Source organism: Sapajus apella, unplaced genomic scaffold (genome assembly GCF_009761245.1).
Source record: "Sapajus apella isolate SASKATOON/1434 unplaced genomic scaffold, GSC_monkey_1.0 scaffold47, whole genome shotgun sequence".
In the NCBI taxonomy this organism is placed as follows: Eukaryota; Metazoa; Chordata; class Mammalia; order Primates; family Cebidae; genus Sapajus; species Sapajus apella.
Window position 1 is genome coordinate 6,638,550 of NW_022436987.1, and position 17,018 is coordinate 6,655,567.

General features: G+C 46.4%; 1 protein-coding gene across 2 annotated transcripts in view; it reads right to left on the minus strand.

Moving 5' to 3' along the window:
• The window catches only part of GALNT18 (polypeptide N-acetylgalactosaminyltransferase 18), a 364,052-nt gene that overhangs the window by 75,677 nt on the left and 271,357 nt on the right, over positions 1-17,018 (minus strand). The window contains exon 7 of one of the 2 annotated variants that reach the window (XM_032240752.1): positions 3,984-4,169. The exons of the other annotated variant lie outside the window; for it this stretch is intronic. Coding sequence (XP_032096643.1) covers positions 3,984-4,169 — 186 coding nt within the window. The remainder of the gene's footprint in view (positions 1-3,983; positions 4,170-17,018) is intronic. 2 annotated transcript variants of the gene reach the window in all.

A 17,018-nucleotide genomic window follows, 5' to 3' on the forward strand; every position in this document is an offset into this window, starting at 1 on the left:
CTGGAAGTTTCAGACAAGTAAACATACTCTTTGTGAAGAAGGGTGAGGCATGGAAGGGAAGAGAAAGTGAAAGAGAGAGTAGAAGAGGGGACTTATTCTTCTTACATTGTGGGGAGGCCAGGACTGGGGGCAAAGGAGGAGGTAAGCAATCAAGGAAGGCTTCCTGGAGTAAGCAACACTTGAGGTGAGTTTGGAAAAATGAGAAGGACTAGCTAAATGAGTGTTACCCAAATCTGGTCACCCTAAACTATCAGATGATAGTTTAAAGGGCCTTTTATAGATTCTGGCACCTACCACTCAAAATCCTCTCTGAGGATGAGACCAAGATGAGTACCTTTTAAAAGTTCTCCAAGTGATTCTGATGCAACTGTCTGAAGATCTGCTTTTAGGAGTCACTGACCAAGGGAGAGAGGGATTACGCAGACTGCCAGCAGGCTCTTTCATTAATAAGTGTTAGCAAGGCCTCACCGAGCTCTTACCATGTGCCCTGCCTTGTGCTAGATATAATAACACAAAAATCAATAACGCAGTCTGTCCTCAGAGAGCCCATGGTGTATTGCAGTAGTTCTCAGCGGTTCTAAATAATTTTCCAAAAAACAGATCCCAGGGTCCCTGTCAAACCAATTAAATGGTAATCTGTGGGGGTGGAACCCAGGTGATTTTGAAGTTCAGCCAGATTTGAAAGCCACTGTTCTAATGAGAGGGAGACTTTCAGACAACAGAACACTCTTTCACAGGCTGATCATGTAATAACAGAGCTATGTGTAGGAGGGGGGCTCTTTCTCCAGTTGGAGCTGGCTTTCTGGAGGGGGGACCCCTGGAGCTGAGGCTTAAAGGATGGGGAAGATTTGGTAGGGTTGGGCACACAGGAAGAGGTAGAGGGTAGGGAATGCCAAGCAGGATGAGCAAGCACCAAATCGTGAGAAACGGCATGGCATGGGCGGTGTGTGACAGGCAGTTCCCATAGTCCGCACAGGGTGTGCAGACTTCAAAACAGGGAGTGGCGGCAGTGGGGTTAAAATGCAGGCAGGGGAGAAAGCATGGGAACCTCCAATGCTGTGCCAAACACTGGCCTTTGGGCTTGATTTTGTATATAGCAGGAGTCATTTAAATATTTCTTTTCTTTTTTTTTTTTTTTTTTTTTGAGACAGAGTCTCACTCTGTTGCCCAGACTGGAGTTCAGTGGCACAATCTCGGCTCACGGCAACCTCCACCTCCCAGGTGAAGCGATTCTCCTGCCTCAGCCTCCTGAGTAGCTGGGACTACAGGCACGGCTAATTTTTGTATTTTTAGTAGAGATGGGGTTTCACCATATTGGCGAGGCTGGTCTTGAACTCCTGGCCTCAAGTGATCCACCTGCCTCAGCCTCCCAAAGTGCTGAGATTACAGGTATGAGCCACAGTGCCTGGCCTCATTTGAAGATTTTAAGCGGGCAATGGCATGGGTGTTGTGAGTGTTTTAAAGATAACTTTGGGCAGTGTAAAGAATAAATCTGAAGGAGATAAGACTTGAGCCGGGAAAACCAGTTGAAGCTTGTGGCAGAGAAAAAAGCAGGGCCTGAATGCAGACATGAGAGGAGGTCAGGGTGGGAAGGAGGGCTTGTGATTGACTGGGACATTGAGAGAGAAGAACATTGAAGGATGGTGTCAGTTTCACACTCATGTGTCTGGCAGATGGTGGCTCCATGAACTGAGACAGAACAAAAACAGGAGCAGATCTGGAGGAAGAGGGTGGGCTCAGCTGGTCAGATTCAGTCTGAGTGCCTGTGAGAACAGCCAGGAGAGATGTCCAGCTAGCAGTTGGAGATGTGATTCTGAAAGTGAAGGCAGAAGTCAGGCGTAGAGATATTAATTAGGGAGGCAGCATATGGGTGGGAATCAAATACAAGGGTAGATGAGGTTACCCAAGGAGATGGGGAATAATGAGAGCAGTCGGCCACGGGTAGACCCCCCAGGGGCATGTAAGCACCCAGTGAAGGTAAGAGGAGCCCTTGAGGAGTTAGGAATAATCAGAGAGAGATGAGATTCCAGGATGTAGAATCATGGATCCAAGAAACTACAGAGATTCAAGGAAAAGGAGGAATCCTATAGGTTAAAGACTTTAAAATGTCCTTGAATTAGGCAGTTGGGAGGCCTATGTTGACCTTGACAAAGCAGGCTTGATGAAGTATCAGGATATAGCTTGGCAGAAGGATTGACAGATGAAGTATTGACTCTCTGTACAAGTTTAATAAGAGGAAAAAGAGGACATCTGGACACAGGGAACAGGAGAGGCAACAGAATTGTTTTAGGAAACACACTGACCCTTTGCCTCTCCACCTAAGGCTTTATCCTGGGCAATTCCACCTCTCACTGGTTCTGTGTTCACTTCCCCATACCCATATGATTTGGTTTGAACTACCTGCCTTGAGGAGTCACAGGCAGACACTGGATTTCATCATTTTTCAATTATTTTCACTCACTTAATTTTCTACCATTCATTGGGTGACTGGGCATTTCAATACCGGCCAGCTGCAAGCGGGGAGGGCTAGAAGGTTTGCAGCTCTGGGGTACAGAGAGAAGGCAGTGAGAGTTTGCTCACTCACCAGTCCCAAGCAGAGCCTGCAATGCCTCACTAATGAGCTCCTGGGGAGTTTCCAAGCGTTCTGACATTTTGCCATCAGAGGACACCTATCACAGGGCTTGGCACCCCAAGCAGAATACTGTGATTCAATCCTGACGATGAGTCCAGAAGGCACTGCAGTTCCCCAGAAACACTCATACTGTCAGAAGCACAGTCCAGGGCTGGTTCATTAGGGTTGGCTGCATTCTGGCTGATATTTCTCCACTCCTCATTCTTGCTCCCAACTGCTGAAACCTCACTGATTGTGGGAGTATGCAACCCAACTCAAGTCCCTCTCTCCTGAGGTGGTGGTGTGGCCAGGAGGCAGGCTAAAAGCTCCCACCCATGGCCCAGCCTACTTTCTCAATCATTTAACCAGAGTAACATTAGCTTGGTGTAGAGTTTAGGTACCAGGGCCTTCATATGGAAACTTTGAGTGAACATCAATCATTTCTCCATTAGAGGCTTCCTAAAGGACTCCAAAGGGGACTGCCTTGGCCTTCGGAGGAAAGAATAAGGTCGTGTAGTCAATAGCTCTGATAGCTCTGTCTCACACAGAATGCAACACAAGCAATGAACTCCAGGCAGACAGGCTGGTACGTGGGTTGGAATCGTGTGACTGGCATCTGTTGGGTTTTCTCAACTCAGTAGTCCAAGGTCATTTCCACATGTTTCACCCTGACACATGGACACATGGCCTTGACACATGGCTAAATAAAATGAGCAGAGAAATAGTGCTTTTTCCCCAGCATCTCTTAAGTAGAGGTGACTAGAGGGATAGAGGACAGTAGTAGGCAATGATGAGGCTCTGTGAAAGTTAATAGCTGTCTAAAAACTGCCCAGAATAACTCACATCTCCTAGTGAGGGTCCCTGTAGGTGTGTTCCTCATCCCCATCCATGTGGCTCAAGAAATCCAAAAAGCGTATGGGTCTTTATAACTCTGGTCAAAGGTTCAATGGAGAAGTTTGAATCTAATCTATAGTAAGATTAAGATACTTTTAATAAATTTTTGTAGTTGCTGGTATATTTGTAATCGAGGACCATGAAACATCTAATGTCAGAGAAGCTGCGGACCTGGGAGCATGAAGGAAACTTAAGCTCCCTGTCGAACTTTCTTATTTAAAATAAGGACACTAAGGTCCAGAGAGAAGTCCTCCTTCAAGCATGCTGACCAGGGATGCGGATGGGGGGATAAGAAATGGCTTAGAGCCTTACGGCCCCTTTTCTTCAACATATACTATGTTTTGGGGTTGAGAGTCCATTCTCACATGGCAAACAGGATGCTGGCTGGCCCATAGAAAGAAGGGTTCAGTCCCATATTTTGTTTTGTTTTGTTTTTCCACCAATTCCTGAGAAACTCATTCCCACCGGAGATCCCTACCTCCTGGGGTATGTTCCATGCCATGTAGACGTGGCTTTTAAATTCATCCATCCAGACTTCAGCCACCCTGAGAGCGTTCCTGCGGACGTGGGCGGTGAGGTCCTCTGTGTAGGGCTTGTGGGCTCGCTCAATGTGGGCGATCCGTGAGCAGGGCAGCACCTCCACGCTTCCGCCACACTGCCACACCTGCAGAAGACATGGAGCCACTGGTCAGGGCCTGCCTAGCTCTGCCGTTCTACACCAGGCCTCAGGAAGCCACTTGACGTGAGCAGGAAGGAAGTCAGCCCCTTCACCTTGACTCCCCAGATCACTCTCTATGAGGGAGTGGTAGTCAACAGCTCTGATAGCTGATTTCTACTCCTACAGTGGCAGGATGGCTATGGAGTCATTAATTCCTATCTTGATTCTTACTGCTGTGGAATTACCAACAACAACAAAAAAATGAATTCACTTTTTCTCTCCACCCGTGAGCCCTACCCCACCAAAAAAAGAGACCAGACATTTTGTTCCAAATATCTGGATTCTCCTTGTACTTGGGGGAGAAGTTAACAAAACCCTTGATGATAGACTCTGCAGCAGTGCTTGACATAAAGGAACCAGCACAACTCCCAGCAGAGACATCCCCTTCAAATGGACCACATGGGCCTGGACAAGAATTAGTGGTCACTACAGAGAAGGGTGTCACCAGCACCTTTCTTCTTTCCCATCTTTCCTAGGCCCTGGGTTCTGACTCAATCCGAGGGAGAGAGCTGCAAAGAAGGAAATGACCTTAAACTTCTTACCAACCATGGTGAATAGGAGCTTGATCCGAATGCAATTAGATTTTGAAAGATAAACCTTGCATTCTAAGTGTTAATGGGCAGTGTCTAGAAGCTCTTGCTACAATCTTTCCAGCCACCATGACGTTTCAATGTCCCTAAACATGCAATCTTTTGTGCCTCAAAGCTTTGGACTATTCTGCTTGTAATTTTAGAATGCTCCCTGCCCCCAACTCCCTCTTCAGCTGAAAAAATTCACACTCTCAAGAAGACCTTGATCAGTCTGGGCATGGTGGCTCACACCTGTAATCTCAATACTTTGGGAGGCAAAGGTAGGAGAATCACTTGAGCCCAGGAGTTTGAGACAAGCCTGGGCAACATAGTGAGATTCTGTCTCTACAACATTCTTTTTTAAATTAAAAAAAAAAAAGACCTTGTGTCTTTATAATAGATCAATTTATAATCTTTTGAGTATACACCCAGTAATGGGATTGCTGGGTCAAATGGTATTTCTATTTCTAGATACTTGAGGAATCGCCACACTGTCTTCCACAATGGTTGAACTAATTTACACTCCCACCAACAGTGTAAAAGTGTTCCTATTTCTCCACATCCTCTCCAGCATCTGTTGTCTCCAGATTTTTTAATGATCGCCATTCTAACTGGTGTGAGATGGTATCTCAATGTGGTTTTGATTTGCATTTCTCTAATGACCAGTGATGATGAGCATTTTTTCATATGTTTGTTGGCCACATAAATGTCTTCTTTTGAAAAGTGTCTGTTCATATCTTTGGCCCACTTTTTGAAAGGGTTGTTTTTTTCTTGTATATTTGTTTTAGTTCTTTGTAGATTCTGGATATCAGCCATTTGACATATGGGTAGATTGCAAAAATTTTTCCCATTCTGTTGGTTGCCGGTTCACTCTAATGATAGTTTCTTTTGCTGTGCAGAAGCTCTTAAGTTTAATTAGATCCCATTTGTCTATTTTGGCTTTTGTTGCCATTGCTTTTTGTGTTTTAGTCATGAAGTCCTTGCCTATGCCTATGTCCTGAATGGTATTGCCTAGGTTTTCTTCTAGAGTTTTTACAGTGTTAGATCTTATGTTCTTTAATCTATCTAGAGTTAATTTCTGTATAAGGTGTAAGGAAGGGGTCCAGTTTCAGCTTTCTGCACATGGCTAGCCAGTTTTCCCAACACCATTTATTAAACAGGCACTGTGGCACTTTTTTCAATAGCAAAGACTTGGAACCAACCCAAATGTCCATCAAAGATAGACTGGATAAAGAAAATATGGCACATATACACCATGGAATACTATGCAGCCATGAGAAAGGATGAGTTCATGTCCTTTGCAGAGTCATGGATGAATCTGGAAACCATCATTCTCAGCAAACTGAACCAAGAACAGAAAACCAAACACTGCATGTTCTCACTCATAAGTGGATGCTGAACAGTGAGAACACATTGACACAGGGAGGGGAACATCACACACTGGGTTCTTTTGGGGGATGGAGAGGTAGGGGAAGTATAGCAGGGAGTGGGGAGATTGGGGAGAGATAACATTAGGAGAAATACCTAATGTAAGTCAAGGGGGATGGAGGCAGCAAACCACCATGGCATGTTTACAGCTATGTAACAATCCTGCAAGATCTGCATATGTACCCCAGAACTTAAAGTAAAATTAAAAAAAAAAAAACCAGTTTCTCTGAAACAAACAAAGACCTTAATTACATGGCCCCAACATTGTGGAGTCTTTGCTTGATTTTCAGAGTAGAACCAATTTCTCCTTCTTCTGGCCCTCACGGCCCTTGATATCACAACTTACCTGCTTATATGTCAGCCTCACTCACTGACTATGTATTCCTGGAGGGTAAAACCTATATCTCACTCATTCACCTAACAAAAGGCCAAGTACATAGAGATACTTTGTAAGTACTTGCTGAACAAATAAATAAATGATTATGCTTCATCACTCAATCAGTCAATGTACAAATGGTTGATACTGAATTTCAGGTGAATCTGAAATATCTGGTTAGAGCTGATGAACGTGGCTTCTGAGGGAAAGTAATCAAGATCTCCTAGCAAACAGTAGATATTACTTGCCAGATACTGTCAACTTCACCATGAACTTGGTAGATGAAGTTCAGATAAATAACATGTACCCATCAACAACAGTAAGTCTGGAATAAAGCCAGATTTGGATTTAGCTTATTTTCCCTGTGTTTGGTAGGAAGGGAATGCTTTCCCTTTTACCCATCCCTATCATACCAGTTGGCCCTTGGAGGCTCTAGGCTGTTGGAGTTGGAAGGTGGCTTACTGATTAATCACTCACCTAAGCTTGTTTTGCCTTGAGTGTATAACTTAGGATCAGCAGAAAGGAAACTGACATTCTTGAACGTCTCCTATGTGCCAGGCACTGCACTGTACATTCAGAAAGGCAGCAAAACATAATGGGTGGGTTATGAGCAGAGTTGGCCATGAGACTACTCAGGTTCATTTCCTGGCTCTGCTCCATGCCTGCTTTGTGACCTTGGACAAGTCACTTGATCTCCTTGTGCTTCTGTTTCCTCCTCTCCACCGGGATCATCAGTACTTACAATGTCACAGAGAAAATTAAAGCAATTACATGCAACATGCTTAAAAAGTGCCTGGTGGATAATAATCACATGGTCAGTCTTAGCTAATACTTTCAAGCTGTAGAGCAGAATCTTTAGAATCACCCTGTGAGGCAGTTATGACCCCAATTCCAAGTGAGGGAATGGAAACTTGCCAGCCATGGTGGCTTACACATGTAATCCCAGCACTTTGAGAGGCTGAGATGGGTGCATCACTTGAGCTCAGGAGTTTCAGACCAGCCTGAATAACATGGTGAGACCTCATCTCTGCTGAAAATTTCAGAAAAAGTTAGCTGGACAAGGTGGCACATGCCTGTAGTCCCCACAACTTGGAGGGCTGAGGCAGGAGGATCACTTAATCCCGAGAGGTTGAGGATGCAGTGAGCCCTGATCATGTCACCCTGCACTCCAGTCTACCAACAGAGTGAGACCCTGTCTGAAAAAAAAAGAAAAAAAAAAAAGAAGCTGATACTTAAGACAAAAGAATCTGTCTGATACCCAAGAAGCTCAACAAAGAGCCAACAGTTTCCCTAAGATGATCAAGCTTTGAAAGGAGTTCCCGTATCCAGGGATGGTTCTGAAGATCATGAGAGGGTGACGCTGAAGGCCCCAGGCTGTGCACCTCCATTCCCAAGACCTGTACATTCTGGGACCAGTGCTGATTTCCTATTCACTTTGTTCAGATTCAATGAAAGCCTGTGAATCCCATGAAGAAGTTACTGACAGCACAAAGAGTCAGGGTAGTGATTCCTTTTGCAACTGGAATAGAGGCTGTTGCTTGACATATTTCAACAATACAACACAGAACATTAGTCGTAAAAAAGCTCTTTTATTACAAGACCTGCTTCTTAAAGAGCCAGCTCACCATTTCACCTTAGAAGGGGTGCATCTGCAGTCATTCTAATCAGAATGATGGCGATTCCCCTCCCATCGTGCCTATAGACACAGTACAAGGAGCGGCATGACTGTCTAGCATCTGAATCCACTCCCCTCTTCCCACTCCTGCAGACACCTCCCTTGTCCAGGCCACCATCATCATCTCTCATTTGGACTCTGCCACAGACTCCAAACACCTGACCTCCCTCCTATATTCCTCCTCCAAGCTCTTCTCCACACAGCAGCTCGCGTGATTGAAGGTGTAAGCTGGACCACTCCCTCTCCTGCACCATGCCCCTAGCACAGCCCCTGATCTGGGCTTGGCCCTCACCCACCCCTTCAGCCCTGACCTTGTGTTCTCCAATATATTCTATGCTGCAGCCTCAATGCTGTAGCCGTGCAGTGTTTTACTTCCTCTCGTGGATTTTTTTCCCCCATTTCAGACTTCTGCACATGTGATGACATACCCAACACTACCTGCCTCCCTGACTCATCCTCCAAGCATCAGCTCACCATCACTTTGCTGTGTCTCCTTCCGCTAGGTTTACTTGGTGCGCTGTGTGGCTCTGCCTTGTTCCCTGATCTAACACCATTGCAATTGCTTGTTTAATCGCCTCCTTCTCTCTTGCAAAATGTTCTCAAGCTTGTCACCAAACTCTCCCTTAGACATGTGCTAAATGGTGTGCAGAAGAGATCCTGGGTTTCCAAGGCAGGTGGGAGCAGCATGTTGCACTTGAAAGCACAGCTATGGAGTCAGTGGAAACTGGATTCACATTTGTCCTCTGCCACCTGCTGCTGTGTCACCTTTGGTGACACAAAGATTACTTTGCTCCCAAGCCTCAATTCTGCCCTGTGGGTGGGGGGATGCAGTGGGGTAAGCGTTTAACTTTGAGCCTACCTCAGTGTGAGCACTACGAGGATGGCAGTCAAGGAAGCAAAGACACTCTGGACATGAGGACAGGCCATCTGGGCCAGCTCTGGCCTCACTGAGTGCTTGTGGAGCGGCGTTGAGCTACTTAACCTGTTAAGAAACACCCACGACAATGGGTAGTGCACAGGGCTGTGGCCTCAGGAAGCCCCTGCTGAAGTGCCCAGGATACTGGAAGCCCTCAGTCTGTGTGTGTGCTCATTATTATTTCATAATAATTATTACAGATGGTGCTATTTTGACTGTTCTGTACACCTACCTTTGGGGAGCAAACAGGCCACAGAGGACAGGGTCCTTCCCAAATGTCCACCCCAGCAGAGGGGCACACAAAGCTTCCTTCTCATAGAGCACTGGTCAACATCCCCAGTCTCCTCCCTTCTATGAAAGGGCACTCATTTATGGAGAGGGTAACAGCTTTCACCTTGGCCATGGCGTCTAGGTTCTTGGCAGCATCTGGGCTTCGCAGCAGAAGACGTGGACTCAGCATGTTTACCCCGCCACTTCTGGACTCTGCCCAATGGCTCTGACGCGAACAAGGAAAAGCCTGTGCTGGCCGATCCCTGGGTGATGAGTGTCTCCACTGACCAATGGTTTGACCCAAGAGAGAATTTCAAAAGTCATACACACAGCTCATCTCAGAGGCCCTCTGGGATGGTAGACAAAGGATAGGAAAGGAAGCCACTGGTATTTGGACCACATAGAGAATAACATCATAGAGCTGCTATGGAGGACTGGGAGGGGAAGGGGATAAGGAAGTGAGTGAAAGGGAGCTGGGCCTGGGACATTAAATATCTAATTCATAACTGGCACGATAAAGCAAGCCCCAAACCAGAGGGAGGATATAGACAGGAAGGCCTGTGCTGGGAAAGCAGGGCAGCTGGATGGGGGACGAGGTGTGGGTACAGGGATGGCTAGGCATTGTGAGCTTTGGTGGGTGGAGATGCCTAGGGGAGAGAGGGCAGGGAGCTGGGTACCAAAGGGGTGCCTGAGAAATGAACACCAAGGGTCAGAAACAGAGAAGGCAGGTGTGGTCACGAGGAACAGGGCACAGGAAGCAACCACCAAGATGTGGACCCTAATATCCACATAGGGTGGCGAGGGCAGGTGCTGAGTCCTGCAGGCACCGGTACACCTGATGGCACATCAGCACAAGGCTGGGTCCTGTGGCTTCTGACGGGCACTGAGCAACACGTTTCTTGACCACACTAAGTTCTTTCCTGTCTCTACCTCTGCACCTGCTACTGTGCGTCCTGAATAATTTATCCACCACTTATGACCCAGCTCAAATACTACCTTCTTTGATCCACCCATTGTAAACGAGCTCCCCTCTGAATAACTTTAGTGCCCTGCCTTTTTCTTAATAACAATTACTAAAAATACTTTTACTTCTGTATTTATTCTTCAAATGTCTGTCTCCCTTCACTGGACTATGCGTGCCATGGAAACAAGAATCACGTCTGTGTGTTTATCACTGTAGACCTCAGCACCTGCCACTTAGTCTATATTCAGTAACTATTATTTGAATGAGTGAATCCAGTAATCTGAGAGTCCTGGGCTTTCACTGACTATAGAGACATGGTTTTAACTAGCTCAGCGGGATGCCCTAATAAAGGCCATAAACATAAAATGTGGCTAGATTTTACTGAACACAATGACTTTCTTCAAACTCAAGTGGTTTTTCAGCAAAGCTCTGACATTTAAGTGCATACTGCTGCAACCAAAGAGAGTTACTTTGGCTGCAGAACTTAAATTAATGTCGTAAAACCTAGGAAGTCATCAAATGAGCACAGGCAATAGCAGGCGGCTTCCTCTTGTGGAACCATGAACTCACTGGAGGGAAAGCCTCTAACCTCACAAAATGCTCAGATATGCCTACAGAGGAGCCGCTGGGACCACCTCCAGATGTAGCCAAGAACCTAAAGTGGATTGCAGAGAACAGTTACCCAGGGCAGAGCAAAATCACACTCACCACCCGCCCTTCCCAGAAAACCCTAGTCCTGTTACCACTTCTGAAGAGGCTTGAGACACCCACCTAGAACTACAAGAAAGCATGTAGGTCTTGGGGACTGGCAGAGAGGGTTTGAATCCTGGCTCTGTCCTATTTTAGCCTTTGATTTGGACCTATCTTTGGATGTCAGCTGCCTTTTTTCTGGTGGGGGTGGGGTGGGGATAATGATTCCCCAGGTTTAAAAGAGATGCTGTATATAAAAATGTTCCACAAGCAAAGAAAAGCATGGAGTAGGTTCTCAGGAAGGGTCACATAACTTTCTCTTCCCAGGTTGGGGAGCCACTGGTACAAGGTCAGGGTCACATCTTCTATTGGCCACTCATACAAACAAGCCTCCTGCTCCCAAGCCTCAATTTCCCCCACCTGCCAAATGAGGGAGCTGGACTCAATGATGTCTTAGATCCCCTCTACTCTTTGCATTCTGTGATTGTGCATTTTCTAGCCAGTGCCTCAAATGATGCCAGTACTTGAGACACAGCTGACAGAGTTGTAAATTAGGTTAAAATAGGGACACACAGTAGACAAAGCAATGGGATGCAGTTTGGTCATCTCTTCTACTCCAAGACTCATGACCACTACACAGTCAATGACAGGGATGGCAATGAGTTTACACTCCTGGGTGAAATCCACTTGCTTGTTAATATCCTTCTGAAGCACTGTGTTGGGAAGAATTCTGAGGCTCTCTCCAGTCTCAGTGAAGAAGCATGCCACAATTTATTCATTATGTTTACCACGGGTAAGGGACCGGGGTTGGTGGCACCTCAGCCTTGTACGTCATAGCCACATCCACAAGATCAGATGCCAGATCCTCTCCAGCTTTTATCTCCTTATGACTTTCAATGAGCTCTTTGCTCTTGGCAAACTGTTCCCACTGTTCTCTTAGCCCAGAAAACCTCCTTCCTGCTTTCCACATCCATCCAAAGCCAGCCTGGCCCAGCTCCTCCAAACTCTTGGAACTCATGATTTGTACGACTCGTGTGGTCCTTATTTCTTGGCTCATGTGGTTAATTATCTTTTTACGTGTAACTGTCTCGCCTAACTTGGCCGCAAAAGCTGAGACAAGAGTGAAAGCCAAACCCAGCAGGCTACGGGGAGGAAGATGAGGTGGATGCGGGCTGAGGCCTGGGGAGAGCTGGCAGAAGACTACAGACTCACTCACAGAAAAACGGTATGGTCCTCGATGTAGGCAAACAATAGGGCTGGGCAGGACACTCACTCTCCAAGCATCCTCCAGTTTTGCACCCTGGGCATCTCACTCAGCACACTCTACCCTGGCTCTGAATGGGAATAAGAAAGGGGAAAGAGGGCCAGGTGCGGTGGCTCACGCCTGTCATCCCAGTACTTTGGGAGACCGAGGCAGGCCGATTGCTTGAGTTAAGGAGTTCAAGACCAGCCTGGCTAACATGATAAAACCCCATCTCTACTAAAAACACAAAAATTAACCGGGCATGGTGGCAGGTGCCTATAATCCCAGCTACTCGGAAGGCTGAGGCAGGAGAATCGCTTGAACTCAGGAGGCAGAGGTTGCAGTCCATTGCACTCCAGCCTGGAGACAAGAGCGAAACTCCATCTAAAAAAAAAAAAAAAAAAAAAAAAGTAAAGAAAAGAAAGGGAAGAGAGGTCTCAAATCTGGACAAGGCCAACACAAAAGCCAGAGGCCATCGGTAAGTCAGGATCAGGGCATGCGGCAGAGCAGCCAGGACGGAGACAATGTCAGTGTGGAAATAACCTTTCTCCAAAATATCTCACTCCTACGCTGGTATCTTGTCTCCAGATAAGAGCACACTCCTTCACATGGTTTGCAAGACTTCTGAGAACTGGCCCTGCCTATTTCCCATAGCCTCATCCCTCACGCTCTGCCACCTACTTACATCCAGTTATGCCATGGAAATGGCTGGAGCCCTTTCTTGGGTTTCTGTCCCCTCTTCCTGCCATGCTCTTTACTGGAAATTCCCATGCCCCCCCATGCATACACTTATTTGCCTTCTAATCCCCACCTGCCTTCCCTGGCCGCCCTAGTTTTGGCCCATTCCTTGGCTATGCATTCCTGTATCACCTGTCTGTCCTCTTGCCCAGTATGTGTGATAACTGTGTGTGAAATGTGTATGTGCAACTTAAAGACACAGAGTACAAGGAACAACTGTTGACTTGCCACCTCCCTTAAGAAGCAATGCTTCTGCACTATTGTAGAAACCTCTGTGTGCTTCTCCTTACCCCCAGAGGTAACCCATTATCCTGAATGTTGTTAATAATTTCCTTGCCATAAACCTACAATGCACATTGCTTAGTTTTGCCTGTTTGTGAATACTATATAAATGGAACCAGATTGTACACATCCTGCAACTTGCTTCTTGCTTCATTTATTTTCATCGCCATTGTGTTTTATTGTATCAATATGCAGTAATTTATGTATGCACTCTTTTGTTGGTTGACAGTCTTGTTTCCAGTATTATAAATGATGCTCCTCGGAACATGCTTGTGTGTGTCTCCTGGTGCCCAAGAGTGGGCAGGCCTCTATGTATTTATCTCACAGTAAAATTTCTGGAGCAAAGGTTATACACACACATTCACCTTTCCTAGGAAAAGTGACAGTTTCAAACAATGTGGCCCACATTCTACTCCTACCAGCACAGATGAGGCTCATGTTGCTTCCTGTCCTTGCCAACATTTGACATTGTCCAACTTTTAAATTTTTCCCAGTCTGATGAACATGAAATCCTTCCTCACTGCAGTTTTAATTTGCAACCTCCCCTGATTACTAGCAAGAGAGAGGCTTTTGTTATTTATGCGCCCACAATACCAAACTCTGAGAGAAGGCTCATGTCAACTTTGTCCTCATCAAGACATTTTTGGTGCCTAAATAGGGCTAGCACATAAGTGGTGCTCAAAAAATATAAATTGCACGAATGAAGGAACCAGAGCTGGGCTTTAGTTCTGCATTGTCCTCGCTGCACTTTACTTGGTGCTCTCCCAGGTTTCCCAGGGTACATATTTAGTTATTTTAGAGTGTAAGGGAACATTTAAAAAATCTGACAATGCCTATTTCTTTCATCGGAGGCTACAGAAAAAGATTCCCTGAGGATATGGCTTCCCAAGCCCTCTTCTTGCAATAAACACTTCCAAAAAGTCCTCTGTGTGGAATTGCTGCTTGGAAAAAAAATGATGCTTTTTCTTGGAAGGTGGCCCTGAAGGGGTCTGAACATTTGGGTCAGCCCCAACAAACACTTGAAGCAGCTCCTCTGTGTGAAAGGGATCCCTCAGAACTATCAGAGGCAGCAGGATTCACTGGGCAGAATTCCAGGGAGAGACAAGCTGGGCTGGAATGTCTGGAAGCTTTCCATGAAGAAAAACTTAAAGACTGTTTTGCAGGAATCTTGGATTTGCTGAAACAGCTGCTTACCCACAGGAAACCCAGGGTCAAGTTTGAGAGGTGACAGTAATTGTGTCATTCTCAGCAAACTGGCCCATCCCATACAGGGGCCCTGGCTTTTCCTAGGACCCCAATGCTCTGACTATAACAATTGGGCCACATGAATTCAGGGAAGGAAATTCCAGGAGGATTGCTTTGCAAATAAATGTGTGGTAATTGAGACTAGAAGGTATCTTTCATGGTTCTGACCAAGAAGGGCTTGTTCATGGTTACCTCTAATCTCTTATCGGTCAACAGGCCTGATTACTATTGTTCAAACTCAGTCCAGATGGGACTCAAGACAAGTTGGAAAAAGGAAGACATCAGGCTCTGACACCCAGGGGTTGGGAAACTGAGCCAGGAGTGGGGTAGTCTCCAAAAGTGTGGCAGAGACCCCTATTGCTCGCTGACACCTGGGCACTCCTCCACATTTCCCTGCACCCTAGGCAGTCAGGAGGGTGCAAACTAATGAGATGAGAGAGGACATGGCCTCTGCCACTTCCCAGGCAGGTGGGTGACTATCCGGTGCATCTTTGTAGGTGCACTTATACTCCCCGCCCCACCATCTGCTGGAGTTTTAAGTCAGGGTGAACTTGAAGTTCAAAGATGCCATACCCACAAGAGGAGCAATCAGAGTTCCCAAGTCACCACTTGGAGAAAAGCGGCCCAGGAGAGCCTCCCAGTCGGCCTTCAGGGGACTGTGTGAGCAAAACAGGGCATTTCCTGGGTAACCTCTATTTCCAGCAGTTCTGAGAGAGGCTGTTTCAGTCTGTGATGCTGCCAGTATGTAAAGAGGCAAGTTGACCAAAGAGGCATGGTCCCTGCAGGCACCAGTTGCCAGAGGTTCAATCTGTTGTGTGGGGCTCATAGGAGAAAGCTCCAGGCATAGTGTCTGGAAGGTGACCACCTCCCAATTCCGCTGATGAGTCCATTCAAAGCAGGATCCCACTAGAGGCTGAGGATGCAGGGAGCAGATCTAGCCCCAAGGGATGAGAGAGGGAGCTGCAAGGGGTGGACATTAGGACTCCTACGCATCGGCTTGCCATGAGAGTTTGGTTCAAACTCAGAACCGGAGCAGAGGGCAGAAAACCAAGGGTGAAGCTAGCCAGGGTGGAAGAGGAAAGGTCCAGGCTTGAAGATGACATATACCTCCATGTTCCTTGGAAAGCCACAGACAAAAGCCCTGTGGCAACACCACTCATGCAAGAGGAAGCCAGCTGGTAGGGCCAGGGCTGTAGCCACACTCTTCCAGCCCTCGTCAGGGGACACAAAATCTAAAAGGAGCTGACCTTCACAGCTTCCCATTGCACAGGGCTGGGAAGGTGAACTAGTTCAGGTCCCGGCATATCTATGGAATCAAAACCCTACAGAAGCCCCATGCTCAGAGACAGAAGTATTAGCAAGTTCAAAATCAGGGTCTCGTTGATACTTGTGCTATCTACTGTAATCAATTCTTTGTCTTGAAATAAGATTTCTGGCCCCCATTACTGTCCCTGGTGCTGCCACAAAATGACAATGAGCTTAAATGTCATAGGGATTTGGGGAGCAATTTTCTAAAATCCAAATAAAAACCCGCCCATCCCTAATCTGAGAGTCATTTTTGTTAGCTAACTGGGCTCATCTATTTACTAGGCATGCTTAGAGCCCTTTTTGGGGGTTAAGTCCCTTTCAGTTGTTGTGAGGCCCCATCTCCTTGTGGCTGTGCTGTGCAATCCAGCTGCTATTCACAGTGCATCTCCTGGACCATGTTTAATGTATACTTTGCTATATGAAGATGAACCACTTACTCATTTAAAGTATTTCTTTTTTTATGTCTTTAATCAGTGGCTGTTTCTTTCCTCTCTCTGAAGCTTAATCGAATCAGAAACAAATCCCACACATATGAATGGCTCATTAGCATGTCCCAGTCAGATTCAAATTGGCCGTCCATACAGATGCCCCCCCCACAAAAGGATGACACTCACCCGAAGAAGGACTCTGTGAGCCAGTATCCAAAAAGTGTTGCCATGATAAGCAGAGGACCCTTCCGATAGGGTGGATACACTGTCATTCTCCCAGAACCATGGAGCCATCTGATGACGGGTAATGGATATGTCATTGAGACAGGGATGGAGGGAGGCAATGTGGCCAAGCCTGGGAGCAGACATCAGAAGAATGTCTTGTGTCTATGTGTCTGGCTCAAGCACCATCCTCACACTTGGCCAGTGGGGCCCTTTTATCAAATGATGCAAACGAGGCTGAGATGCTGAACATTCTCTCACTTGGAAATGATATTTGTTCTAAAGAGCTTTCCCTCTTAATCAAATGAAATCCAGATTGTAAAAGCTGGTGCTCTAGGTCTTCTCTTAAAGGATTTGCCCTTTTCATAGACATCAAAATGAATCGTCAGCATGAGCATCATCACAGATGTCATCTCTGAACATCACCTATAGCAAACTCTC